At 45.4% G+C, this 22,683-nt stretch overlaps 1 protein-coding gene across 6 annotated transcripts in view; it reads right to left on the reverse strand.

Moving 5' to 3' along the window:
• The window catches only part of TRIO (trio Rho guanine nucleotide exchange factor), a 1,129,982-nt gene that overhangs the window by 812,382 nt on the left and 294,917 nt on the right, over positions 1–22,683 (reverse strand). For all 6 annotated transcript variants that reach the window (XM_040353401.1, XM_040353397.1, XM_040353396.1 and 3 more), the window contains one exon: positions 11,096–11,215. In XM_040353401.1, the coding sequence (XP_040209335.1) occupies positions 11,096–11,215 (120 nt within the window). The remainder of the gene's footprint in view (positions 1–11,095; positions 11,216–22,683) is intronic.

The raw sequence follows: 22,683 nt of genomic DNA on the forward strand, positions 1-22,683 counted from the left end.
ACCGCCGTGCAGCGGCAAAGGCGCAACAACTGACGACGAGGTACCACCACCATTGCCTTTTGCCCTTAGGGGTGCCAACATCTGGTGAGTGGGGATACAACAGGGGGAGCACAAAAGTCACGCCAAAAAGCATCAGGAAGAAAATCACAAGAAGTCACTATTTTGCTCTTTCTACATACATTCTGTCATCAGTGATACATTGTTTCCATATTGTTTTTTTTGATTAGTTCATGAGACATTGACTAACTAAGAGAACTTGTAGCAACTACCCAGCGAGGGTTTACAGATTGTTTACTTTTATCTATTTATCTTTTATTTTTATATGGTCTAGCCTGGACGGTTTATATCACTTTTTATTTTTGATGCTTTCTCTCCAAAAATATTTGGATTCTCACTATATAGTTACTACATATTTTGATAAGATATATACATGTTTTCTCAGAACCCTATTTAGGGACGGCACATATATATAATAATTCATTGTTGTTTTGCACATAGTTTTGCTCATCACCCGACGACTTATATTGTGGGTCATAATTATTGGTGTTATTTTCCTTTTTACATTTTTTATTTTATTTTTTCCTGACACCTACTTTCTTATACACGCTCTTTGGTAGAGCAGATTTACATGGGAGCTTTTAAAACACACCCTACCCCTCTTACCTGCACAGGGTCCTGGACTATGCATCTTTAATAATTTTGTCAATCATTATTTTGTATCAAACCCAATCACTTATCTAAACTAAAGTTTAGTTTTGCAATATCACTCATTGCACGGTGCCACGGGGGACACCTAATTATCTAACACATTTTTATTATCATTATATATATATTTTTTTCATTTTATAATAACTGTGGAGGTCTTATATCTTGTATCCATTATCTGGACGTGTGCACTCTTGCACACAGTATTTGGAGGCTACACACCGGAATCAACGAAAAAATCCTTTCAATACAATCTGAACTAACTTTTTGAAACAGACCAAATATATAGCGTTGTTAGCTCAGAGATTTAATTTTATTGGCTACCTCCCCACCCTTTGGATATAAATGTAATATTCCCACTGGGAGAACCAACAGATCATTGGGTCACCAGTGTTGATTACAAGCATTAATAGGGGGCAGCACCTGGACGTTTGGCTACAATAACGCACAGGTCTAGGAGACCCATCCCCATTGGTCTCTCCTAGCATTCTGAAGTTCCCCTACAATTAATTTACAATACATAGGATATCTCGTGGATACTTACCAACAAGCATAAGCAGCGCCAACATCCCTAAACCCCATTTCTTTGCTAATTCCAGGTCTCTTTGAGGCTTGTCAGGGAGGCAGCAGCTTAATACTATTCCTAAGCGCGGATCCTTTCCCCTTATTTTTCTAGGAGACTAAGATGGCCACTCCACAACCTTCACTTTATTCTGCTGTAGCCAATGACAGGTCGACTTGGCCTTGCGTTTTGGATCATTGTAATGTTGGAATGTCCAAGTATGCCCCATGTGCAGCTTCCTGGCTGAAGAATGCAAATGTTCTTCCAGTATGTTTTGATAACATACTGCATTCATATTGCCATAAATTTTGATAACATTTCCTGTGCCTTTTGTAGCTCACACATTCCCAAAACATCAGTGATCCACCTATGTTTCACAGTAGGAATGGTGTACCTTAAATCATAGGCTTTGTTGTCTCCTCTCCAAAAGTAGCGTTTCTGATTGTGGCCCCTGTTTGGGGTATTGTAAGTGGGATACTTTGCGGCATTTGCATAGTAATGGCTTTCTTCTGGCGACATACAGCCCATCTTTCTTCAAGTGCCTATTTATTGTGCATCATGAAACAGCCACACCACATGTTTTCATAGAGTCCTTTATTCCATCTGAAGTTATTTGTGGGTTTTTCTCTGCATCCCAAACAATTTTCCTGGCAGTTGTGGCTGAAATTGTTGTTGGTCTAGTTGACCGTGGTTTGGTTTCAACCAAACCCCCTCATTTTCCACTTCTTGATTAGAGTTTGAACACTGCTGATTGGCATTCTTAACCACTACCCGACGGCCGTACGACTTTATACGGCCGCGGGGTGGTTTTGAATCTCTAACAGGCCGTAAAAAGACGGCCTGCGCGCACCCCCCGACGGCGGCGCGCGCTCGCCGCATAGCTGAGATGCCGATGTGAGTGCCTGGCGGCCGTGATGTCTGCCAGGGACTCGGGATCGGCAGCTACAGGGACAAGACGTGGAGCTCTGTGTGTAAACACAGAGATCCATGTCCTGTCAGGGGACAGAGGAGACCGATCTGTGTCTCTTGTACATAGGGACATAGATCGGTCACCTCCCCCAGTCACCCCCCCTCCACCTACAGTTAGAACACAATTTAGGGTACACATTTAACCCCTTCCTCACCCCCTAGTGTTAACCCCTTCAATGCCAGTCACATTTATACAGTAATTAGTGCATATTTATAGCACTGATCTCTGTATAAATGTGAATGGCGCCAAAAATGTGTCAAAAGTGTCCGATGTGTCCGCCATAATGTCGCGGTCACGAAAAAAATGCTGATCGCCGCCATTAGTAGTAAAAAAAAAATAATAAAAAATAATAATAATTCTGTCCCCTATTTTGTAAGCGCAATAACTTTTGCGCAAACCAGACGCTTCTTGCGATTTTTTAATATTTTTTCCCAAAAATATGTAGAAGAATACGTATCGCCTAGACTGAGAAAAAAAATGTTTTTTAAAAAAAATTGGGCTATTTATTATAGCAACAAGTAAAAAATATTGATTTTTGTTTCAAAATTGTCGCTCTATTTTTGTTTATAGCGCAAAAAATAAAAACCGCAGAGGCAATCAAATACCACCAAAAGAAAGCTCTATTTGTGTGGAAAAAAGGACGTCAATTTTGTTCAGGAGCCACGTCGCACGACCGCGCAATTGTCAGTTAAAGTGACGCAGTGCCACAAGCTGAAATTTCACCTGGTCAGGAAGGAGTATATGTGCCCAGTAAGGAAGTGGTTAACCACTTCCCGCCCGGCCTATGGCCGATTTACGTCCGGGAAGTGGTTATGAAATCCTGACAGGACGTTCTCGAACGTCCTGCAGGATTTCATGCCGCGCGCGCCCGTGGGGGCGCGCATCGCGGCGATCGGTGATGCGGGGTGTCAGTCTGACACCCTGCATCTCCGATCTCGGTAAAGAGCCTCCGGCGGAGACTCTTTACCACGTGATCAGCCGTGTCCAACCACGGCTGATCACGATGTAAACAGGAAGAGCCGTCGATGGCTCTTCCTCACTCGCGTCTGACAGACGCGAGTAGAGGATAGCCGATCGGCGGCTCTCCTGACAGGGGGGGTTAGCGCTGATTGTTTATCAGCGCAGCCCCCCCTCGGATCGCCACACTGGACCACCAGGGATGCCCACCCTGGAGCACCAGGGTGGGCAAAAAAAAAAAAAAAGGCAAAAAAAAAAAAAAAGTCTAAAAAAAAAATAAAAAAAAAAAAGCATAAAGAAAAAAGATGCCAGTCAGTGCCCACAAATGGGCACTGACTGGCAACCTGGCAAAAATAAGTGCTGCCACCCCAGTGTCCATCAGCGCCACCCCAGTGTCCATCAGCGCCACCCCAGTGTCCATCAGTGCCACCCCACAGTGCCCATCCATGCCCAGTGCCCACCTATCAGTGCCCATCTGTGCCACCCATAAGTATCCATCAGTGCCGCTTATGAGTGCCCATCTGTGCCGCCCATGAGTGCCCAGTGCCGCCTATGTGTGCCCATCAGTGCCGCCTATGTGTGCCCATCAGTGCCGCCTATGTGTGCCCATCAGTGTCGCATACCAGCGCCCCGAATCAGTGCCACCTCATCTGTGCCCGTCAGTACTACCTCATCGATGTCCATCAGTGCCATCTCATCGGTGCCCATTAGTGCCGCCATATCAGTAATTGAAAGAGAAAAAACTTATTTACAAAAAAATTAACAGAAAAAAATAAAAACGTAATTTTTTTTCCAAATTTTCAGCCTTTTTTTAGTTGTTGCGCAAAAAAAAAAAATCGCAGAGGTGATCGAATACCACCAAAAGAAAGCTCTATTTGTGGGGAAAAAAGGACGCCAATTTTGTTTGGGTACAGTGTAGCATGACCGCGCAATTGCCATTCAAAGTGCGACAGTGCTGAAAGCTGAAAATTGGCTTGGGCGGGAAGCTGCGTAAGTACCTGGTATGGAAGTGGTTAAATCCTTGGATATCTTGTTATATCCCTTTCCTGTTTTATACAGTTTAACTACCTTTTCCCGCAGATCCTTTGACAATTTTTGTGCTTTCCCCATGACTCAGAATCCAGAAATGTCAATGCAGCACTGGATGAAAGATGTCAGGGTCTGTCAGGAGTCCAGAAACTCATTGACCTTTTATAAAAACACACTAATTACAAGCAAACAGATCACAGGTAAGGATGGTTACCGTTAATGTCCATTCAAACCCCTTTGTGTCAACTTGTGTGCATGTTATCAAGCCCAAATCACCAGGGTATGTAAACTTTTGACCAGGGTCATTTTGGTATTTTCTGTTGTCATTATGATTTAAAAAGAGTAGACAGTTGATTGATAATAAATGGCTTTAGCCAAACACTAACCACGATTGAAAAAGTGTTATTCATATTCTCTTAAACATGGCCAAGAAATCAAATTCCGCCATGGTATGTAAACTAAACAACTGTATTAGCAAATATTACAGGTGAAATGCGAAAATTTTTAATATTGTGCAAAAGTTAATTAATTTCACTAATGTAACTTAAAAGGTGAAACTAATATACCAGATAGACTCATTGGCCCAGATTCACATACAGTGGCGTATCTCCTTTACGCTATGCCGACGCAGCGCTGAGAGGCAAGCATGGAATTCAGCAAGCCAATGCTCCCAACGTTGCACCAGCGTGGCTTATATTTCGTAGGCGCAAGCCGGCGTAGGTGGAAGTGGGTGTGACCCCATGCAAATGATGGTCTGAGCGTGGTGTAGTGTTTTACGCCCGGCGTATCATGAACGGGACAGGAGAAAAAAAAACTTCTCTGCAGATGAGAGGGCTATCCTGACCTCAGCCATCTCTAAATTTGATGTGTACCTCCATGGCGCACAGAGTGCCAGGACCAGCAGGGCCAGGAAGCAAGAGATCCTGGAGAAGATCACCCTGGAGGTCAATGCCCTTGGGCATGAATCTAGGACCTCGAAGGACATTGCCAAGAAAATTAACGACGTGCGTCGGCTTGTCCGGGATAAACTGGCCAGCATCAGAAGGCACCTCAGGGGCACGGGGGGCAGACCAGCTTCTGCTGTGAAGTTGACACCGGAGGAGGAGGTCATTGCCATGTGCCTGGAGCAGGTGGAGGGCCTCGAGGGCTTTGACTCCAGTGATCAGGACTTGGGGACAGGTAAGTGTGTTTTATCCCCCATCCGGTGTGTAGCATGTGAGGGGGTGGAAGGGAATATGTGACAAGTGTGTGGGTCCACCAAAATGTGAATGCTTTGTGTCATTCACAGATGTGCTGGAGGGAGCTGGGCCGTCGTCTGCCGGTGTCCGACCCACGCCATCCCCGGAACATCTGCCTCAGCCTGACCCCCTGGGAAGCCATGATCCATCGGTGGAGGGGAGTGCCCACACCTCTGCTCTAGAGGTAGTTGAGGAGACGTGGATCTAAATCTAGAGGAATGCCTTTACTTTGATGAGGCTTCCATTTTCCCCGGACCCTCAGAGACCTTCACGCCCATCAGGGGAACCCCCTCCAGGGATTTTCCGTCCAGACGGACTCAACCGGCTACTTCCCCTAGGAAGGCTCTGGCCAAGACTAGGGGTGTAACCGGTTCCCTCCAAGAAGGGCTTGAGAGGGAGCAGGTAAGGCAGACGCGCCACATGGCCGATATTGCCGGTGACCTGCATAGAGTGGCTGACAGCCTGGCCCCTTTTGCTGGGTCCTCGGACATGCAGCAGTGCATCAGCCAGCAGGCTGCCCATACCCAGGCCATAACGGACTGCCTGCATGACATCAATGCCAACTGTGCAGCCATGGCCACAAGCCTGTGTGACCAAAGTCAGACCCTGGATGCCATGCATCAGCATAAGTCAGCAGGGGCTCCCTCATCATCTGGGGACGTGCAGGCCACCCAGGACCGGCCAACTGCAGCAATTGTGGAGCTGCAGGCCACAGCCTCTGGGATCCTGGCAGAGGTGAAGAGCCTGGGGGAGGTTGTCCAGGCCAACACTGCTGCCATCCAGGCAGAGGGTCGGCAGAACAGGCGCCTCCAGCGGCAGACCAACGCCCGCCAGCTGCGGATGCAGGCGGATACTAACACTGTTCTCACCTGCATCTGGCACACAAAGTTTGGGGAATACAACAGGGTTCCCCCGGACTTATCCAGGCATCGGAAACGGGACTTCAGGATGCCAAATGTGAGCTCCATCACTGCACGGGTGTGTATGTGTGCAGCATTGTATCTTCTCTCTCCTCTGGTTTGGGGATTCCGGTATGGAGTCAGGAGATGGGGCCCAAGTGCATATGCCGATTCACCTGGAAGGGAAAAGACAGGAGGATGTTAGCCGTGCATGTGCCCCTCGTGATGTCTGCATCATGGGGTCGGACAGTCATGCCTGACTCCCATGTCACTCACCAACCAGCTGTCCCTGTACACATTCTGTTCGAATTCCATTGGGATGTTGCTTTGACGTTATATGTAGCTGTCATGGCTGGCCCCGGGGTGTTTGGCACGGACGTGCCATATGAGGCATTGGGCATCGGCTATCACCTGTACGTTGATGGAATGCCACTGCTTACGATTGCATTATATGTGCTCTGTGGCACGGGGGAGCCGTAGTGCCACATGTGTGCAATCAATGGCACCCACGGTGCGTGGGAATCCGGCAATTCTGTAGGAATCCTGCATTGCCTTCTGCCGCAGATGCTCATGGGTGGGTTTGATGTGATGGGACATGCGTGTGAGGATTGCGGGGACAACCTGGTGCACGCATCTGCTCATGGTGGATTGTGACATCCCGGACACGACTCCACTTGTACGTTGGAAAGATCCACTGGCAAGGAAATGGAGTGTAGTACCTTGACCAGTGGCTGCACTGCATGTGAGCGTTCTGTCTGGCTGGTGATTTCATCATGCAGGGCTGTGGCTAAATTCCAGGATGGCATCAGGGCTGAATCTGAAGATGTGATACACCTCTGATTCCCCCATGCCAAAGACGTTAATGCGCGTTCGGTATATCCTCTCCTGTGCCCTCCTCCGTGCCTGTGGACGCAGTAGTGCTATGACCATGGCTGCCCCTGGCATGTTAGCATACAGATGTGTTGTCCTGCAAGTGTGGTTGCTCAGCTCGTCCGTAATGGTGCTGCTGCAGCTGCTCTCCAGCTAACCTGTGCATGTCTGTTGCTGAGTTACACCTCATTTATGGGGAATAACTTTAGGCCGGACGTACAACTTACGCGCACCGTGCGTAGCCTGCGCCGGGCACATGTTCGTTTGTTAATCGCCGTATCTCCCTCATTTGCATATTTGAATACAAAATCAATGGGAGCACCACATGCGTCCAGCATAAATATGCGCCCACGCTACGTTGGTGGGATGAAGCCTGTTTTTAGGCGTATCTTAGTTTGTGGGTCAGGCGCATAGATACGACGGCGCCTATTTGCACTTACGCGGCGCAAGTGCTTTGTGAATCCGGGCCATTACATGCAAATCAAGATAGTTCAAGCTGTGATTTGTCATAATTGTGTTGATTATGGCTTACAGCTCATGAAAACCTCAAATCCACAATCTCAGAAAATTTGAATATTGTGAAAAGGTGCACTATTGTAGGCTCAAAGTGTCCCACTCTTATCAGCTAATTAAGCCATAACACATTCAAAGGGTTCCTGAGCATTTAAATGGTCTCTCAGTCTGGTTCAGTAGGAATCACAATCATGGGAAAGACTGTTGACCTGACAGTTGTGCAGAAAACCATCATTGACACCCTCTATAAGGAGGAAAAGTTTTAAAAGGTAATTGCAAAATAAGTTGGATGTTCCCAAAGTGCTGTATCAAAGAAGATTAAAATAAAGTTATGTGGAAGGGAAAAGTGTGGAAGAAAAAGGTGCACAAGCAGCAGGGATGACTGCAGCCTGGAGAGCAGTGTCAGGAAAAGGCCATTCAAAAGTGTTGGGGACTTTCACAAGGAGTGGCCTGAGGCTGGAGTGCATCAAGAGCCACCACACACAGAGGGATCCTGGACATGGGCTTCAAATGTTGTTATCCTCTTGTCAAGTCACTCCTGAACAACAAACAACTTTAGAAGTGTCTTACCTGGACTAAAGAAAAAAACACCTAGTCTGTTGCTCAGTGGTCCAAAGTCCTCTTTTCGGATGAGAGCAGATTGTGCATCACATTTGGAAACCAAGGAGTCAGAGTATGGAGGAAAAATGGAGAGGCACACACTGCAAGATGCTTGAAGTCCAGTGTGAAGTTTCCACAGTCTGTGTTGATTTGGGGAGCCATGTCATCTGCTGGTGTTGGTCCACTGTGCTTCATTAAGTCCGGGGTCACCGCAGCCCTCTACCAGGAGATTTTGGAGCACGTCATGCTTCCTGCCACAGACAAGCTCTATGGGGATGCTGACTTCATTTTCCAGCAGGACTTTGCACCTCTCCATAGCGCCAAAAGCACCAAAACCTGATTCAATGACCGTGGGATTACTGTGTTTGCTTGGCCAGCAAACTCACCTGACCTGGAACCCATAGAGAATCTATGGGGCATTGCCAAGAGAAAGATGAGACACATGAGACGGAACAATGCAGAAGAGCTGAAGGCGGCTATTGAAGCATCCTGGTCTTTCATAACACCTCAGCAGTGTCACAGGCTTATAACTTCAATGCCACACCGCATTGAGGCAGTAATTGCTGCAAAAGGGGGCCAAACCAAGTACTGAGTACATATGCATGCTTCTACTTTTCAGAGGTCCAATATTGTTCTATGTACAATCCTTGTTTTATTGATTGCATGTAATATTCAAATTTTCTGAGATTGTGGATTTGGAGTTTTCATGAGCTGAAAGCCATAATCACAGTTATTATGACAAATCACGGCTTAACTATCTTGCTTTGCATATAATGAGTCTCTCTCAAATATTAGTGTCACCTTTTAAGTTGCATTAGTGAAATAAAATGAACTTTTGCACGATATTCAAATTTTTGGAGTTTCACCTGCAAGTTAGATAAAGAGGTTTGTGCCCAATTGAAGGTATCGTAGGAGGGTTTTGCATTCAGATTATTCATGTACATGATTTAAAATCTGTTCAGAAATGCCTTGTGTATGTACATCATAATATAAGAGTCTCCAGCACTATAAACACTTTTTCCTACTCCAAACTGACTTTTGGGTCTATTTTAAAAGTCAGACTGTATCTGTGAGAGGGTGTGTTACATAGTTGGTAGGGTTGAATTAAGACATGAGTGAAATCCGTTCAATCTGTGAGAGACTATTTTTCATATCTCAATTCACCAACACATCTAAAAGTTTTTTGGACTTATCTACACTCCCTGCTGACAGCAACAACTGTGGAATAGTGTGTAACATCTTTACCACCCTATTAGTAAAGAACCCCTAACACAGTTTGGGATTGAAACATTTCTCAACCAACATGTATGTGTGGCAGCATGTCTTTATTCTTAAAGCGGAGGTCCACCTGATTTTTTTTTTTCTTTTAAAGCCAGCAGCTACAAATAGTGCAGCTGCTGACTCTTAAAAAAAATGGACACTTGCCTGTCCAGCGGCAGATGAGGACTAGCAATCGCTTGTCTCTCGGATGCTGCCGCCACCATCCTCGGTGAGGGAATCGGGAAGTGAAGCCCGGTTCCCTACTGCATATGTACGAATAGTGTGGCGTGCCATCACTGGACCCCGCTCTCTCCTGGGAACATTGTGTTTCCCAGAAGACAGCGGGGGGTTCTGACGCAAAGGGGCGTGACTCAGAGTCAATACCCGGAAATGGTGCAAACACCTGTTTTATACAGGTATCTGTACCCCGCTCCCCCCTGAAAGGTGCCAAATGTAACACAGGAGGGGGGGGGGGGGGTATCCGAAAAGTGTAAGTTCAATTTTTGGGTGGAACTCCGCTTTAAGAGACCCAAGATAAAAAGTTCCCCATCAATGCTGGCGTCCCATTCAAATATTAGTATATTGTGATTATTTTTTAAATTGTCAATCCTCTTTTGTTTATAGCACAAAAAAATAAAACCACCACCAAAAGAAAGCTATATTTGTGGGAAAAAAGGGCATACATTTTATTTAGGTACAGCGGTGCACAACTCTGCAATTGTCAGTTAAAGATTACTAGTGTGGTGTGTCAGTTTGACACACCACATCTCCGATCGTCTCGGATCACGCTGACAGGGAGAGCAGATTGGAGTCTCTCCCTGTCGGGGGGGGGGGGGGGTCTGTGCTGATAATCAGCAGATTATCAGCACAACCCGCATCATATGTGCCAATCAGTGCCCAAGAGATGCCAGCAATGTCCAATCACTAAAGTCGGTCAGTGCCCACCACAGTGCCAATTAGTGCCCATCAGTAACACCTGTCAGTACCTCACCATCGGTGCTGCCCAGAAGTTACGCCTGTCAGTACCTCACCATCGGTGTCGCTTGTCGGTGTCCATCAGTGCCACCTGTTGGTGCTGCCTATCAGTGTGCATCAATTCTACATATCAGTTCCTCATCATCAGTGCTGCCTCATCAGTGCCCATCAGTGAAAGAAAAAACAAAATTGTGTTGTTTTTAGTTTGTTTAGCAAAAAAATAAAAACCCCAGAGGTGATTAAATACCACCAAAAGAAAGCTCTATTTATGGGAAGAAAATAATAAAAATTGAGTTTGGGTACAGTGTTGCATGACCACGCAATTGTCATTCAAAGTGCGACAGCACTGAAACCTGAAAATTGTCTTGAGCAGGAAGGGTGCCTGGTATTGAAGTGGTTAATAGAACTTCAGACTGAGCTATCCAATAAAGAATGAAATCACTGCAGTATGTCAATCATGATTTAAACATACAAGCTGCGCCACCGGAGTTAAAATAAAATGTTTAACCATTGTTACCTCTATTGCATGCTGGAATTGTTCATGTTCCCTTTGAAGTTGTTCTGCTTCCTGTAGTGAGCTGGCTGTAATGAGCCCAGCATTAAGCATAGATTCTCCATTACGGATCCAACCCAGTACCTAGAAAAAGATAAAAAAACTGAAAGCTAAAAAAGTATCATTTACCGCATTATCTGGACAAACATATGTAAGTGCAATCTGAAGCACAACGGAAGCCTAACTATAAGACGTATTTATAAAGCAGTGAATGTGACATTAAAACATTCACTACGAGGTATCACTGTAGTATAAACATGCATCATGAATACTTACCTGCAGTGAATGTTTGGTGAATATCATTACTGCGTTATAAATCTGTCCCTATGTTTTCATGTTTAAGTGTAGTTAGTTTGACTACTGCTTTCACACAGAGCGCAGCAGTCTGGGTTTCCAGAAATCTGACAGTAATGCTGATCAGTGAGCATGAGCATTGTTGACTGGAGTACTGTGGAAGGGGTGTGTCAGACCACTGCACAGTTAAAAAAATATTCGCCAGCACACCATGGATCGCAGATAGAATCCAAAAAAAATGTAATACAAAAGAAGGCATTACAAAAAGTGCAACGTTTCGAGGCCACCCAGGACCTCTTCGGCAGGCAAGTAAATGTTTACCCAAAACGTTGCACTTTTTGTAATGCCTTCTTTGTATTAAACATTTGTTGGACGCTATCTGCGATCCATGATGTGCTGGCGAATATTTAACTGTTTGATGGTTCCAGTGCCCAGCTGGGGATCGTTTCAGCACCCACCTTTTTTCCCACGAGCCATTTTCCAAGTCCAGGTCTGTGTGCGATTGGAATATTCACTAGACCACTGCACAGGACAGCTTAGTACAGGTAAACATCAAATTGTAGTTTAACCTGTTAAGGACCGGCTCCTGTACATATACATCGGCAGAATGGGCCCGGACCGGCAAATCGACATATAAATATATACGTTAGTTTTAATTTGGTGCCGTGCCCACAGGGACCCGTGGCCTCGATGTCCCGCGATCGGGTCACAGAGCTGAAGAACGGAAAGATGCCAGTGTAAAACACAGCATCTCCCCGTTCTGCCTAGTGACATGTTACTGATGTCTGCTCCCTCTCATTGGGAGAAGTGATCAGTGACATGTCACTCATAGCCATGCCCTTTAACAGAATCACTCCCTAGGACACACTTAACCCCTTCCTAGCCCCCTATTGGTTAACCCCTTCACTGCCAGCCACATTTACACAGCAACCAATGCATTTTTATAGCACTGATCGCTATGTAAACGTTCCCAAAATAGTGCCAAGAGTGTTCGCCATAATGTCGCAGTCACGATAAAAATCGCTGATCGCCGCCATAACTAGTAAAAAAAAAATGCCATAAAAAACTATGCCCTATTTAGTAGATGCTATAACTTTTGTGCAAACCAATCAAACGCTTATTGCGATTTTTTTTTTACCAAAAATATGTAGAAGAATACGCATCGGCCTAAACTGAGGGGGAAAAAAAAAAAAACATGTATCGATTTTTTCTGGTTATTTATTATAGCAGTTAAAAATATTGCTTTTTTTTTTTAAAAATTGTCGCTCTATTTTTGTTTATAGCGAGAAAAGTAGGGAAAAAAGGACGTCAATTTTGTTTGGGAGCCACGTTGCACAATTGCGCAATTGTCAGTTAAAGCGACGCAGTGCCAAATTGCAAAAAAATGGCCCTGTCTTTGGCCAGTGCAACTTGCCACTGCCCTGGACCGATATAGCACCCTGTAGCAAACTCAACATGTTGTGCAATGTGCCAAGGAGGAGCCCTAAGGGAGAATTCAGTGTCTGGAGCAATTTTACAGGCCGGTCCCACGTCTTCCATTTCTGATAGAGTACGATCCCAGTGGCATGCCTAGTGCAACAATCCAGAAGCTGCTAAAAAAAGGGACTGCTACGTAGCAAGGTTGCAATACATATCAGAAAAACAGGATTTTTATAACAGCTTACCTGTAAAATCCTTTTCTTGGAGTACACCACGGGACACAGAGCCAGTCATTACATAATTGGTTAAGGGTCACTAGCGGTGATTGGACACTGGCACAACCAGTTGAAGACAGTTTCCCTCCATATAACCCCTCCCATCAGGGAAGAACCTCAGTTTTGAAGCAAGCAATAAGGTTCCCATAAGAGGGGAGGGACCTCTGTGTCCCGTGGTGTACTCCAAGAAAAGGATTTTACAGGTAAGCTGTTATAAAAATCATGTTTTCTTTATCGTATGCCACGGGACACAGAGCCAGTCATTATATAATGGGACGTCCCAGAGCAATGCTCAATGAAGGGTGGGAGACACAGATCAAGCAGGACGCTTACGCACAAGAAGCCCTATACTGCTGCCTGCAGCATCTTCATGTCCTTTCATATCTATTTGATAGAAATTGGAAAATATGTGGACTAAAGACCAAGTTGCAGTTTTACAGATCTGAGCCATGGAAGCCTGGTGATGCACACACTGCCCATGAAGCACTTATCGCCCTGGTAAAGTCCTGTTCTTTAAACCATAAGCTTGAATAATTACTTGTTAAATCCACCTGGAGATGGTGGATTTTGATGCCGCTTGGCCCTTCTTGGGACCATCTGGCAAAATAAACAAAACATCAGTTTTACGTATCCGAGTGGTTGTCTGCAGATACATCTTTACTGCTCTCACTACATCTAGAGTGCAATAACCATTCCCCCGCCTTCAGGGGGTTAGGAAAAAAAAAAGGCATAGCAATGTCTTGATTTAAATGAAAAGCCGACACCACCTTAGGTAAAAAGGCAGGTTGGGGTTGTAGTACAATTGTGTCTTTGTGACAAATTGAATAAGGCTCTTTAAAAGAAAGAGCTGCCAATGCAGATACTCTTCCAGCAGAAGCAGATACTCTTCCAGCAGAAGAGATAGCAATCAAAAACGCCAATTCCCTGCTTAAAAGAATTAAAGGGATCTGGGGAATAGGTTCAAAAGGTTGCTTTTGCAATACTGACAATACCAAATTCAAATCCCATGGGCACAAGGGAGACTTATCCGCAGTACCCCCCTGAATGAATGCCTGACCTAGAGAATGAGATGCCAGCGGTCTTTGAAAAAAGACTGATAGAGCCGATATTTGACCCTTGATAGTACCAAGGGCTAATTTCCTATGCACTCCTAACTGGCAAAAGGCGAGAATCCTACTTATGTCATACTTCTGAGGATTCCATTTCTTGGTTTCACACCAGGAAACATATGCCTTTCAGACTCAGAATATGCATGCATCATACATACTAGGGGGAGTACAACTGGAGTGATCCGTAGTGGAGAAGGATCTGGGGGTTTTGGTAAATCATTAGCTCAATGGCATGCAATGCCAAGCTGTGGTTTCCAAAGCGAGCAAAGTCCTTTCTTGTATTAAGAGAGTTATGGACTCCAGAGAGAGAGAGAGAGAGAGAGATCATGTTGCCCCTGTACAAATCATTAGTAAGACCTCATCTGGAATATGCAGTTCAGTTTTGGGCCCAGTTCTCAAAAAGGATATTGGGGAACTGAAGAAAGTGCAGAGAAGGGCAACCAAACTGATAAGAGGCATGGAGGAGCTCAGCTATGAGGAAAGATTAGAGGAACTGAATTGATTCACTCTTGAGAAGAGGAGATTAAGGGGAGACATAATTAACATGTACAAATATATAAGGGGTCCATATAGTGAACTTGGTGTTGAGTTATTTACTTTACGGTCAACACTGAGGACAAGGGGACACTCTTTACGTCTAGAGGAAAAGAGATGTCATCTCCAAATACGGAAAGGTTTCTTCACAGTAAGAGCTGTGAAAATGTGGAATAGACTCCCTGCAGAGGCGGTTCTGGCCAGCTCAGTAGATTGCTTTAAGAAAGGCCTGGATTATTTCCAAAATGTACATAATATAACTGGGTACTAACATTTATAGTTAAAGTTGATCTGGAAAATATATTGCCTCTTGGGGGATCAGAAAGGATTTTTGTCCCGTGCTGTAGCAAATTTGATCATGCTTTTCTGGGGTTTTTTCCTCTGGATCAACTGTGGGTATAGAATTGGGTATATGTGATTGTATATTATTATTTTATTTTTTATGGTTGAACTTGATGGACTTGTGTATTTTTTTAACCTGACTAACTATGTAACTCTTTAGTAGATAAGCCTGGAGGCTGGCTTTCTAGCATTAATGAGTGTAGAAAGCACTGGACCCGAGATCACTTGTTTCTTCAAAATGTGGGTCTCAGTAGCCAGGCCATCAAATTTAGCTTTTGTAAGGAAGGATGGAACACTGGACCCTGCAACAGCAGGTCTTGACGAAGTGGAAGTTTCCAAGGCCTTCCTACCGCCATCTTTATGATTTTGTCCTACCAAGGCCTCCTGGGCCAATTTGGGACCACTAGGATTATTGGAATTCCCTCCTTCTTGATCCTGCAAAGTAGTCTTTGTAAGAGAGGGATCGGAGGAAATGCAAAGATCAGTGAAAACTGATTCCAGGGAATTATAGGAGCATCCAATCTGTAGGCCAGAGGATCTCTCGTCCTGGATACAAAGCTGTCCAACTTCCTGTTGAACCTGGAAGCAAGCAGGTCTACATCCGGAGTCCCCCATTTCTGACATATGGCCTGAAAGACATTGGGGTGGAGAGACCACTCTCCTGGCGACAGCTGCTGGCGACTCAGATAGTCTGCTTGCCTGTTTTTTTACCCCTGAAATGAAGATTGCAGAGAGACAAGGAACATGATCTTCTGCCCATGCCGAAATCCGATTCACCTCCTTTTGAGCACCCCGAGTGCCTCCTTGTTGATTGATGCAAGCTACTGCAGTAGCATTGTCAGATTGAATCTGAACAGGGTGGCCCTGTAACCCGTGTGTCCAGGTTCTGAGGGCTAGATATACTGCTCGAATCTCCAGTATGTTGATAGGCAGGTTCTCTTCAGTCTGGGCCCAGGTTTCCTGGGCTGAAGCTTCTTCTAACACTGCTCCCCAGCCCAATAGGCTGGCATCCGTAGACACCACCTTCCATGTGACTGGGAGAAAGGATCTTCCTTTTTGCAAGTTCTTGGTCTTTAACCAACTGAAGCTTTGGCGCACCTGTGAAGACAGGCACATGGGTAGATCCAGAGCTTGGATCTTCCTGTTCAGGCGGCTAAGATACTGTCTTGAAGTAGTCTCGAATGAAACTGGGCGTAAGGGACAGCCTCGAAGGAGGCCACCATTTTCCCAAACAGCCTCATGCAAAGGCGAATAGACGGTCTTTTTCTTTGTCTTGACCCTGTGGATCAGGTCCTTTAGCGACTTGATCTTTGGCTCTGGCAGGTATACCCTGCTTTGGACTGTGTCTATGATCATGCCCAAATACTCTACCCTTCTTTGGGATTGTAGAGAGGATTTCTGTAGGTTTATGATCCATCCTCAATGCTCCAGGTAATTTACTGTAGTAAGCACGGCGTGATCTAATCCCGCCACTGACCGATCTATGAAAAGCAGATTGTCTAAATAGGCAGTTACCGCTATGCCTTGTGCCCTCATATTTGCCAACAGAGGGGCTAACACCTTTGTAAATACCCAGGGTGCGGTAGCCACACCAAAGGGCAGAGCCACAAACTGAAAGTGGTGATGTTCTACCGTGAACCTTAGGAATTGTTGGTGAGCGGGATGGATAGGTACATGTAAATATGCGTCCTTGATGTCTATAGACGCCATTGAATTCTCCGCCTTGCAGGGTAACGACCATGGATCCAATAGTTTTTAGACACTGATTTAGAGATCTTAGATCCAATTGGTTTTGGAATCACAAAGTGGTTTGAATAAAAACCTGAACCTTGCTCTTTTAGGGGTACTTCTGTGATCACCCCTTGAGACAGCAAGTGATCCAAACCTTTCAAGGATGCTCTTTTTAGAGGATATTTGGAGAGCCTTGAACTTCGGAACTGAGAAGATGGAATCTCTCGAAATTCCAGTTTGTACCCTAGGGATACTGTGGCTACTACCCACTTGTCCTGGATTTTTGTCTGCCATGCCGCTAAAACTGACAAAGCCGCCCCCTTCACCAAGAGGCTTTGGAGTTTGCTTATTTGCTTTTGAACCCCATGGCTTTTTGTTCCTCTGAGCCCGATTTTCTTTAGCCTTTGTGGCTGTCTGAAAATGCTGTTGCCACTGGCTGGAGGCAGATCGTCCGGGAGCCGGGGTAAGTGAATGTTTAAATGTTCTTTGGTAATAGAGTAGTCTTGGGGGCGTGGCCTGGACAGAGACCTGAATGGCAGCATAAGCCGAGAGCTCCTGCGAATGTTTTTCTTCTTCTTTGGTAATAGAGTAGTCTTGGGGGCGTGGCCTGGACAGAGACCTGAATGGCAGCATAAGCCGAGAGCTCCTGCGATCCAGGGACTTAATCTTGCTTTCTAGGGGAAGATACTCCTTGCAAATCGCCATGAGAAGATCCACACGGAGCACCTCTGCATCCCGGGCAGCCTTTGACTCAGGTACGCAGCTCAGCAGAAACATACCGGAGCTGTTTTGATCCCAACGCATGGCCTCACAGACCCAAACCCCGGTCTCGCCTAGCATGGCATCCGATACTCCGCTACCCGGGGGCTCAGACATGACCATGGGACGCGCTCCTCCCCCCAGCCTGTTTGACTTAGAGGCAATGGCTGCCGATATCAAGAACACCCTTTTAGCGGTGGTTACTGAACTTAAAGCCGAAATCCATGTGGTAGCACATCAGATTGATGGGGTGGAACAAACCACCCAGAGACATGCGGCGGCCATTCGACAAGTACAAACCACCTACGACGCCCAACTTTCCCAACCCTTGGACATTCATAGGCATGTCGAGTACCTCAACAATCGAGGCCGGAGACATAATATCAGCGTGAGGGGGACCTGAGAGCATTGAACTGGGCTCCCTTCAGCAGACAATCTTCATGATCTTTAATGATTTGATTGATCGCCCTGCGGACTCTCCCGTGGAAATGGAGAGGGCCCACCGTGCTTTGCGCCCACTGCACTGTGAGAATGAACCAGGGATGTAATTTGTTGTGTGGTTAACTTTCCACTTAAAGAGGAAATCCTCTGCAAAGCTAGAGAAAGAGGCAGAATCCTCCATATTGGCGCAGAAATCAAACTTTTTCAAGACTTGTCCCAGATAACACTCCAGAACGGGCGAGCCCTGCGCCCTCTGCTGGAGGCTTTGCGTTCCAGAAAAATTCAATACTGCTGGAAATTTCCTATTGTGCTCTCAGCATCGGCTAGGGGTCGCTCTGTGCTACTTCGGACACCCGAGGACCTGCAAGGTTTCTGCGAGCAACTCGATCTCCCTCACATCGAGCTTACAGAATGGTACACCTTCTATTCCCCCTCTGAATCATAGCTCTCGGTCTCTCTTCACCCGTCGCCGAAGGCCCGGTGACACAGATCCCGCAGGTATATAGCTGACCCATCTTCCCCGGGTAACCATGCATCTCGGCGCGACCTGCACCAGCGCAGCCCGGGCTCCCCCTCCACGCCCTCTAGGATATGAGAGAGTGTAGATTCCTAATGTCCCTCGACTCTTCCCTGCCAAGTGCTGTCACCCACTCTCACTTTCCATGGAGACAATGGACTCCAGTACACCACAGCTGCTATGACCCGCCAGCGAGACGTCGAATCCTGGGATCAGGAAAATCTACAACAAATTTTGGTATCTTTTGACATCAGACAAAATAAATCAATATATAAACCATTACCCTGAAATTACATTTAGACGTTCTCGGTCTATTAAATACACCATAGTCTCCAGTCATTATGCCACACATGTTACTCCCAAACCAACAAGAACAGGCACATATTCATGTGGGAAGTGTAACTATTGCTGCTTTAGACTACTTGGTCCAAACATTAACTTAACAAATGGAGATACTTGGGCACCCAAATGCAGAATTACCTGCCAAACATTGGGTGTCATTTATCTCATGAAATGTAGCTGCGGATCTTTGTGGGAAAAAACGAAAATGAATTTCTTCTGCAGAATATGAGACCATTTGTCGGCTATTTCCCCAAAAATTATGGAAACGCCACATGGGTATCTTTTATAACCACAATTTGAAAATGTTGTGATTTTTTTGCGCTGGAACATATCTCTCTGAACGAGAGAGGCGGCAATGCAGATCAACGCTTGCTCCAGGTGGAGGCAAAATGGATACATCGCCTCCAAGCCACTAAATATCCAGGCTTAAACGAAAACATAAGCTTTAAACCTTTCCTTTTACGGGCTTTCCATGTCAACATAGGAGCTGGATCCTTGGCATGATGTCTGGACATCCCTGCCACTTTCCTTCCCCCCTCTTTACTTTTTTTTTTCCCCCACCAGGCCCATCTACCAGCCATGTGCATGAGTCCCCCATTGGGCACCATTAGGGCCAATCCCAGAAGGTATTTCTGACTACCCCAAGTGTGGAAGGTGGTAATTACCCAACGGATTGATTGTCCATTATGCTCATATTTACTTGGATAAGATAATGTGATATGAATGAAGTATATATCAATTTTGATAAGAATATTTACTATAGTAAGTATGATCTGTGTGTCTAGGGCCCCTTAGGTATGTCAATTTTGGTTTAGTTTAACTCTAAGACCTCCAGCCCCTGTGACCCCTCTATTTATATACCCTCTGTAAACATCAGTCGGTATGTATTTGACATGCTTCACTCAGCAGGGGTTGGTACTTGTCAAATCATACACTGGCTGTTATATTTACAAGTGGCTATTTTACAATATTGCATTTTCACACACGACCGCAGAGTTCTCCTTTTTGGCTTTGCCTCCCATAGTATGTTACGTTATTCACAGTAGGATCCACTGCTGGCGCCCAGGGGCAGTCATCAGAATGGCACATGCCAACACTGAACCCATGCAGAGGCATGGATGTTATGACTGTCCTACTGTGCCGTGCATGCACCATGGTGCCGCTGAGGTATTGTCCAGCCCGGTGATCTGATCACCGCCCCTGTAGTGACGCACTGGTCGTGTCATCTGTCATTCTCTATGGGCTTGGACACATGTGTGAGCATCTGTGCTCTCTGGTGGGGATTCCCCACCTTACACGTCACTACCAAGCGCCCGCAGTTACGCCACAGACGTTATTACGTCACACGAGGCGCCGCCCCTCCATTGCCATATAAAAAGGACCAACGCGGCTATCATAGCCGATACGGGGTCCACTCGGGGAGCCGTGATTTATGCACATGAATCAGCAGGTATGTTCTGGGAGCTTGGAGTTAAGCAAGAGACTTTGTATGTCTCTCTATTCTTTTCAAATACTTTTTTAAACTATTTGTGAGCATTATTCCTCCGTGTATGGTGGTTCTTTTATTTCTGCTTTACTATTATGCACCTATAAGGCCTGTCTTTTCACACAGATCCATCTGGTTTCGTTATTATATATGGTCTTCTTTACATCATCTTTGACCACGAACACCCCATTGTGGTGAATTTAAGCTCAAGGTACTAGCAAGCAGTAGTATGTAAGGATGGTTTACATCTTGGCAGACCATCTGTGTCTGTACTTATGAAAAAAAAAAAAAATTCCTCCATTTATTATTCTTTCTACGCATATATCCCCCCTTTAGATACTGACGTTTTCCGCCCTTTACTTGGAAAGAACTCTTGCTGGTCTGTGCATTCTAGGCTCTCCGGCCACACAGCTCATGTTTGGTCAATACATAAGTTCATTCATTTACCGAATTTACTCATCAACTCTGAGTTAAAAGCAAGTAGCTTGTGGTCAGATGCTGACCATTTAAAACATCCCTTTTTTTCTGTTTATGTATTGCGTTTGTATTTAGGTCAAAATATCAATAGGACCCACTTTGTTGTCCTTTTGTTGGAACCTTCTGTGATATTCAATACATCTATGGTTGAGCATTGACACGTGTGAGCATCGAGGCCTGGTTTTCATATTTATAGGTGTCCCCCACTGTTCGTTTGGGGGCACATTTCTGCTGCTTATGTGGTTATAAAGGAGTTTGGAGGTATTAGTTAATCTATGCATTTATTTACATTTTTCCTTTGAGTGGATAACATTGTTGTTTAAATAAAACCATCTATAAAATGATTTATGTTTATTTTAGATAAATCAAAGTGTGTGTCCCTGAAGAAGCCTAACCTAGGCGAAACATGTAGGACTGTAAACTTGTGACTTTGTAGAAGAGAATGCACTGCGTTGTATTTCTTTTCGCTTTTAATTACGATGAATTTTGTGAATAAAAAAAAAATATGGATTTTTTATGAATTCTTGTTTCTTTAAATATGTTTTGATTTTCAAGAAGCACCCTTAAAATCCCACTTTACTTCCCCACATTGGGGTCAATCTACATGTTGACTCATCATTCTTCATCCCTCCCGGTCATCGATATCTTCTCCTGCAACCCCCATCAGGAAACTGTCAGCACAGCTTATGGCCAAACCTGAAGATGTTGCCTTGATCCACTGGAAGTGTCACTTTATATTGCACACCAGCATTTTTGCAGTGTCCGTGCCACGGGTCGGGTGATCAGAATTCTCACATTAAGAACTATTGTGCCCTTCCCTCTACTTTTTTGGCGGTTTCTGCCCACAATTTTTTAATTTGTGTCCTTTATCTTTTTGGCCCCATATTTCTTGTCATGGTTTGTGCCCCCCTTTTTTTTATTATTATAATTTTGTATAGAGATACACATAGGAGGGTGGCAGAGACTTTGGACCTGTTTGGTTAATCTTGCTTTACTGATAGTATTGTGATTCACTATGACTGCCTGAGATGTCCGTCAGTCAATTTTGTTGTCATGGGGATGGGAGACGTCTCTTCAATCCCAATGAGGCTGATTCTAGATCTTATACTTAATCACAAGGTAATGATCATTTGCATTGGGCGACACCCCCAACCTTTATTTGACACTCAAACCATCACGCAATGTAGCTTATCTTTTTTTTTTTGTGCCCCCTTGATAGTGCGTGCTTCGTCAAATAAAGAAGGTGTAATTAATGGCGGCACTTGGCAGAATTGTTAGAACCGTTTTGAAATGTTTTATTCGTTTAACCACTTTCCACCCGCCCGACGAGTTTTTACGGCCACAATGTGGCTCTAAAATGCCTGGAGGCCGTTTATATACGGCTTCCAGCCACTGGGGGGCGCGCGCACGCCCGCCGCGTCACTCAGGTGCCGATGCGTGTGCCTGGCGGCCGCGATGTCCGCCAGGCACCCGTGATCGGCAGTCACAGAGACAGGGGCGTGAATCTGTGTGTGTAAACACAGAGATCCACGTCCTGTCAGGGAGAGGAGACCGATGGTGTGTCCCTTGTACATAAGGACAACCATCGGTCACCTCCCCCAGTCAGTCTCCTCCCCCCACAGTAAGAATCACCTAGCAGGGCACACATTAACCCCTTCCTCGTCCCCTAGTGTTAACCCCTTCCATGCCAGTCACATTTATACAGTAATCAGTGCATATTTATATCACTGTTCGCTGTATAAATGTGAATGGTCCCAAAAATGTGTCAAAAGTGTCCGATGTGTCTGCCATAATATTGCAGTCCTGACAAAAATCACAGATCGCCA

This window comes from Rana temporaria, chromosome 5 (assembly GCF_905171775.1).
Source record: "Rana temporaria chromosome 5, aRanTem1.1, whole genome shotgun sequence".
NCBI classification, from domain to species: Eukaryota; Metazoa; Chordata; class Amphibia; order Anura; family Ranidae; genus Rana; species Rana temporaria.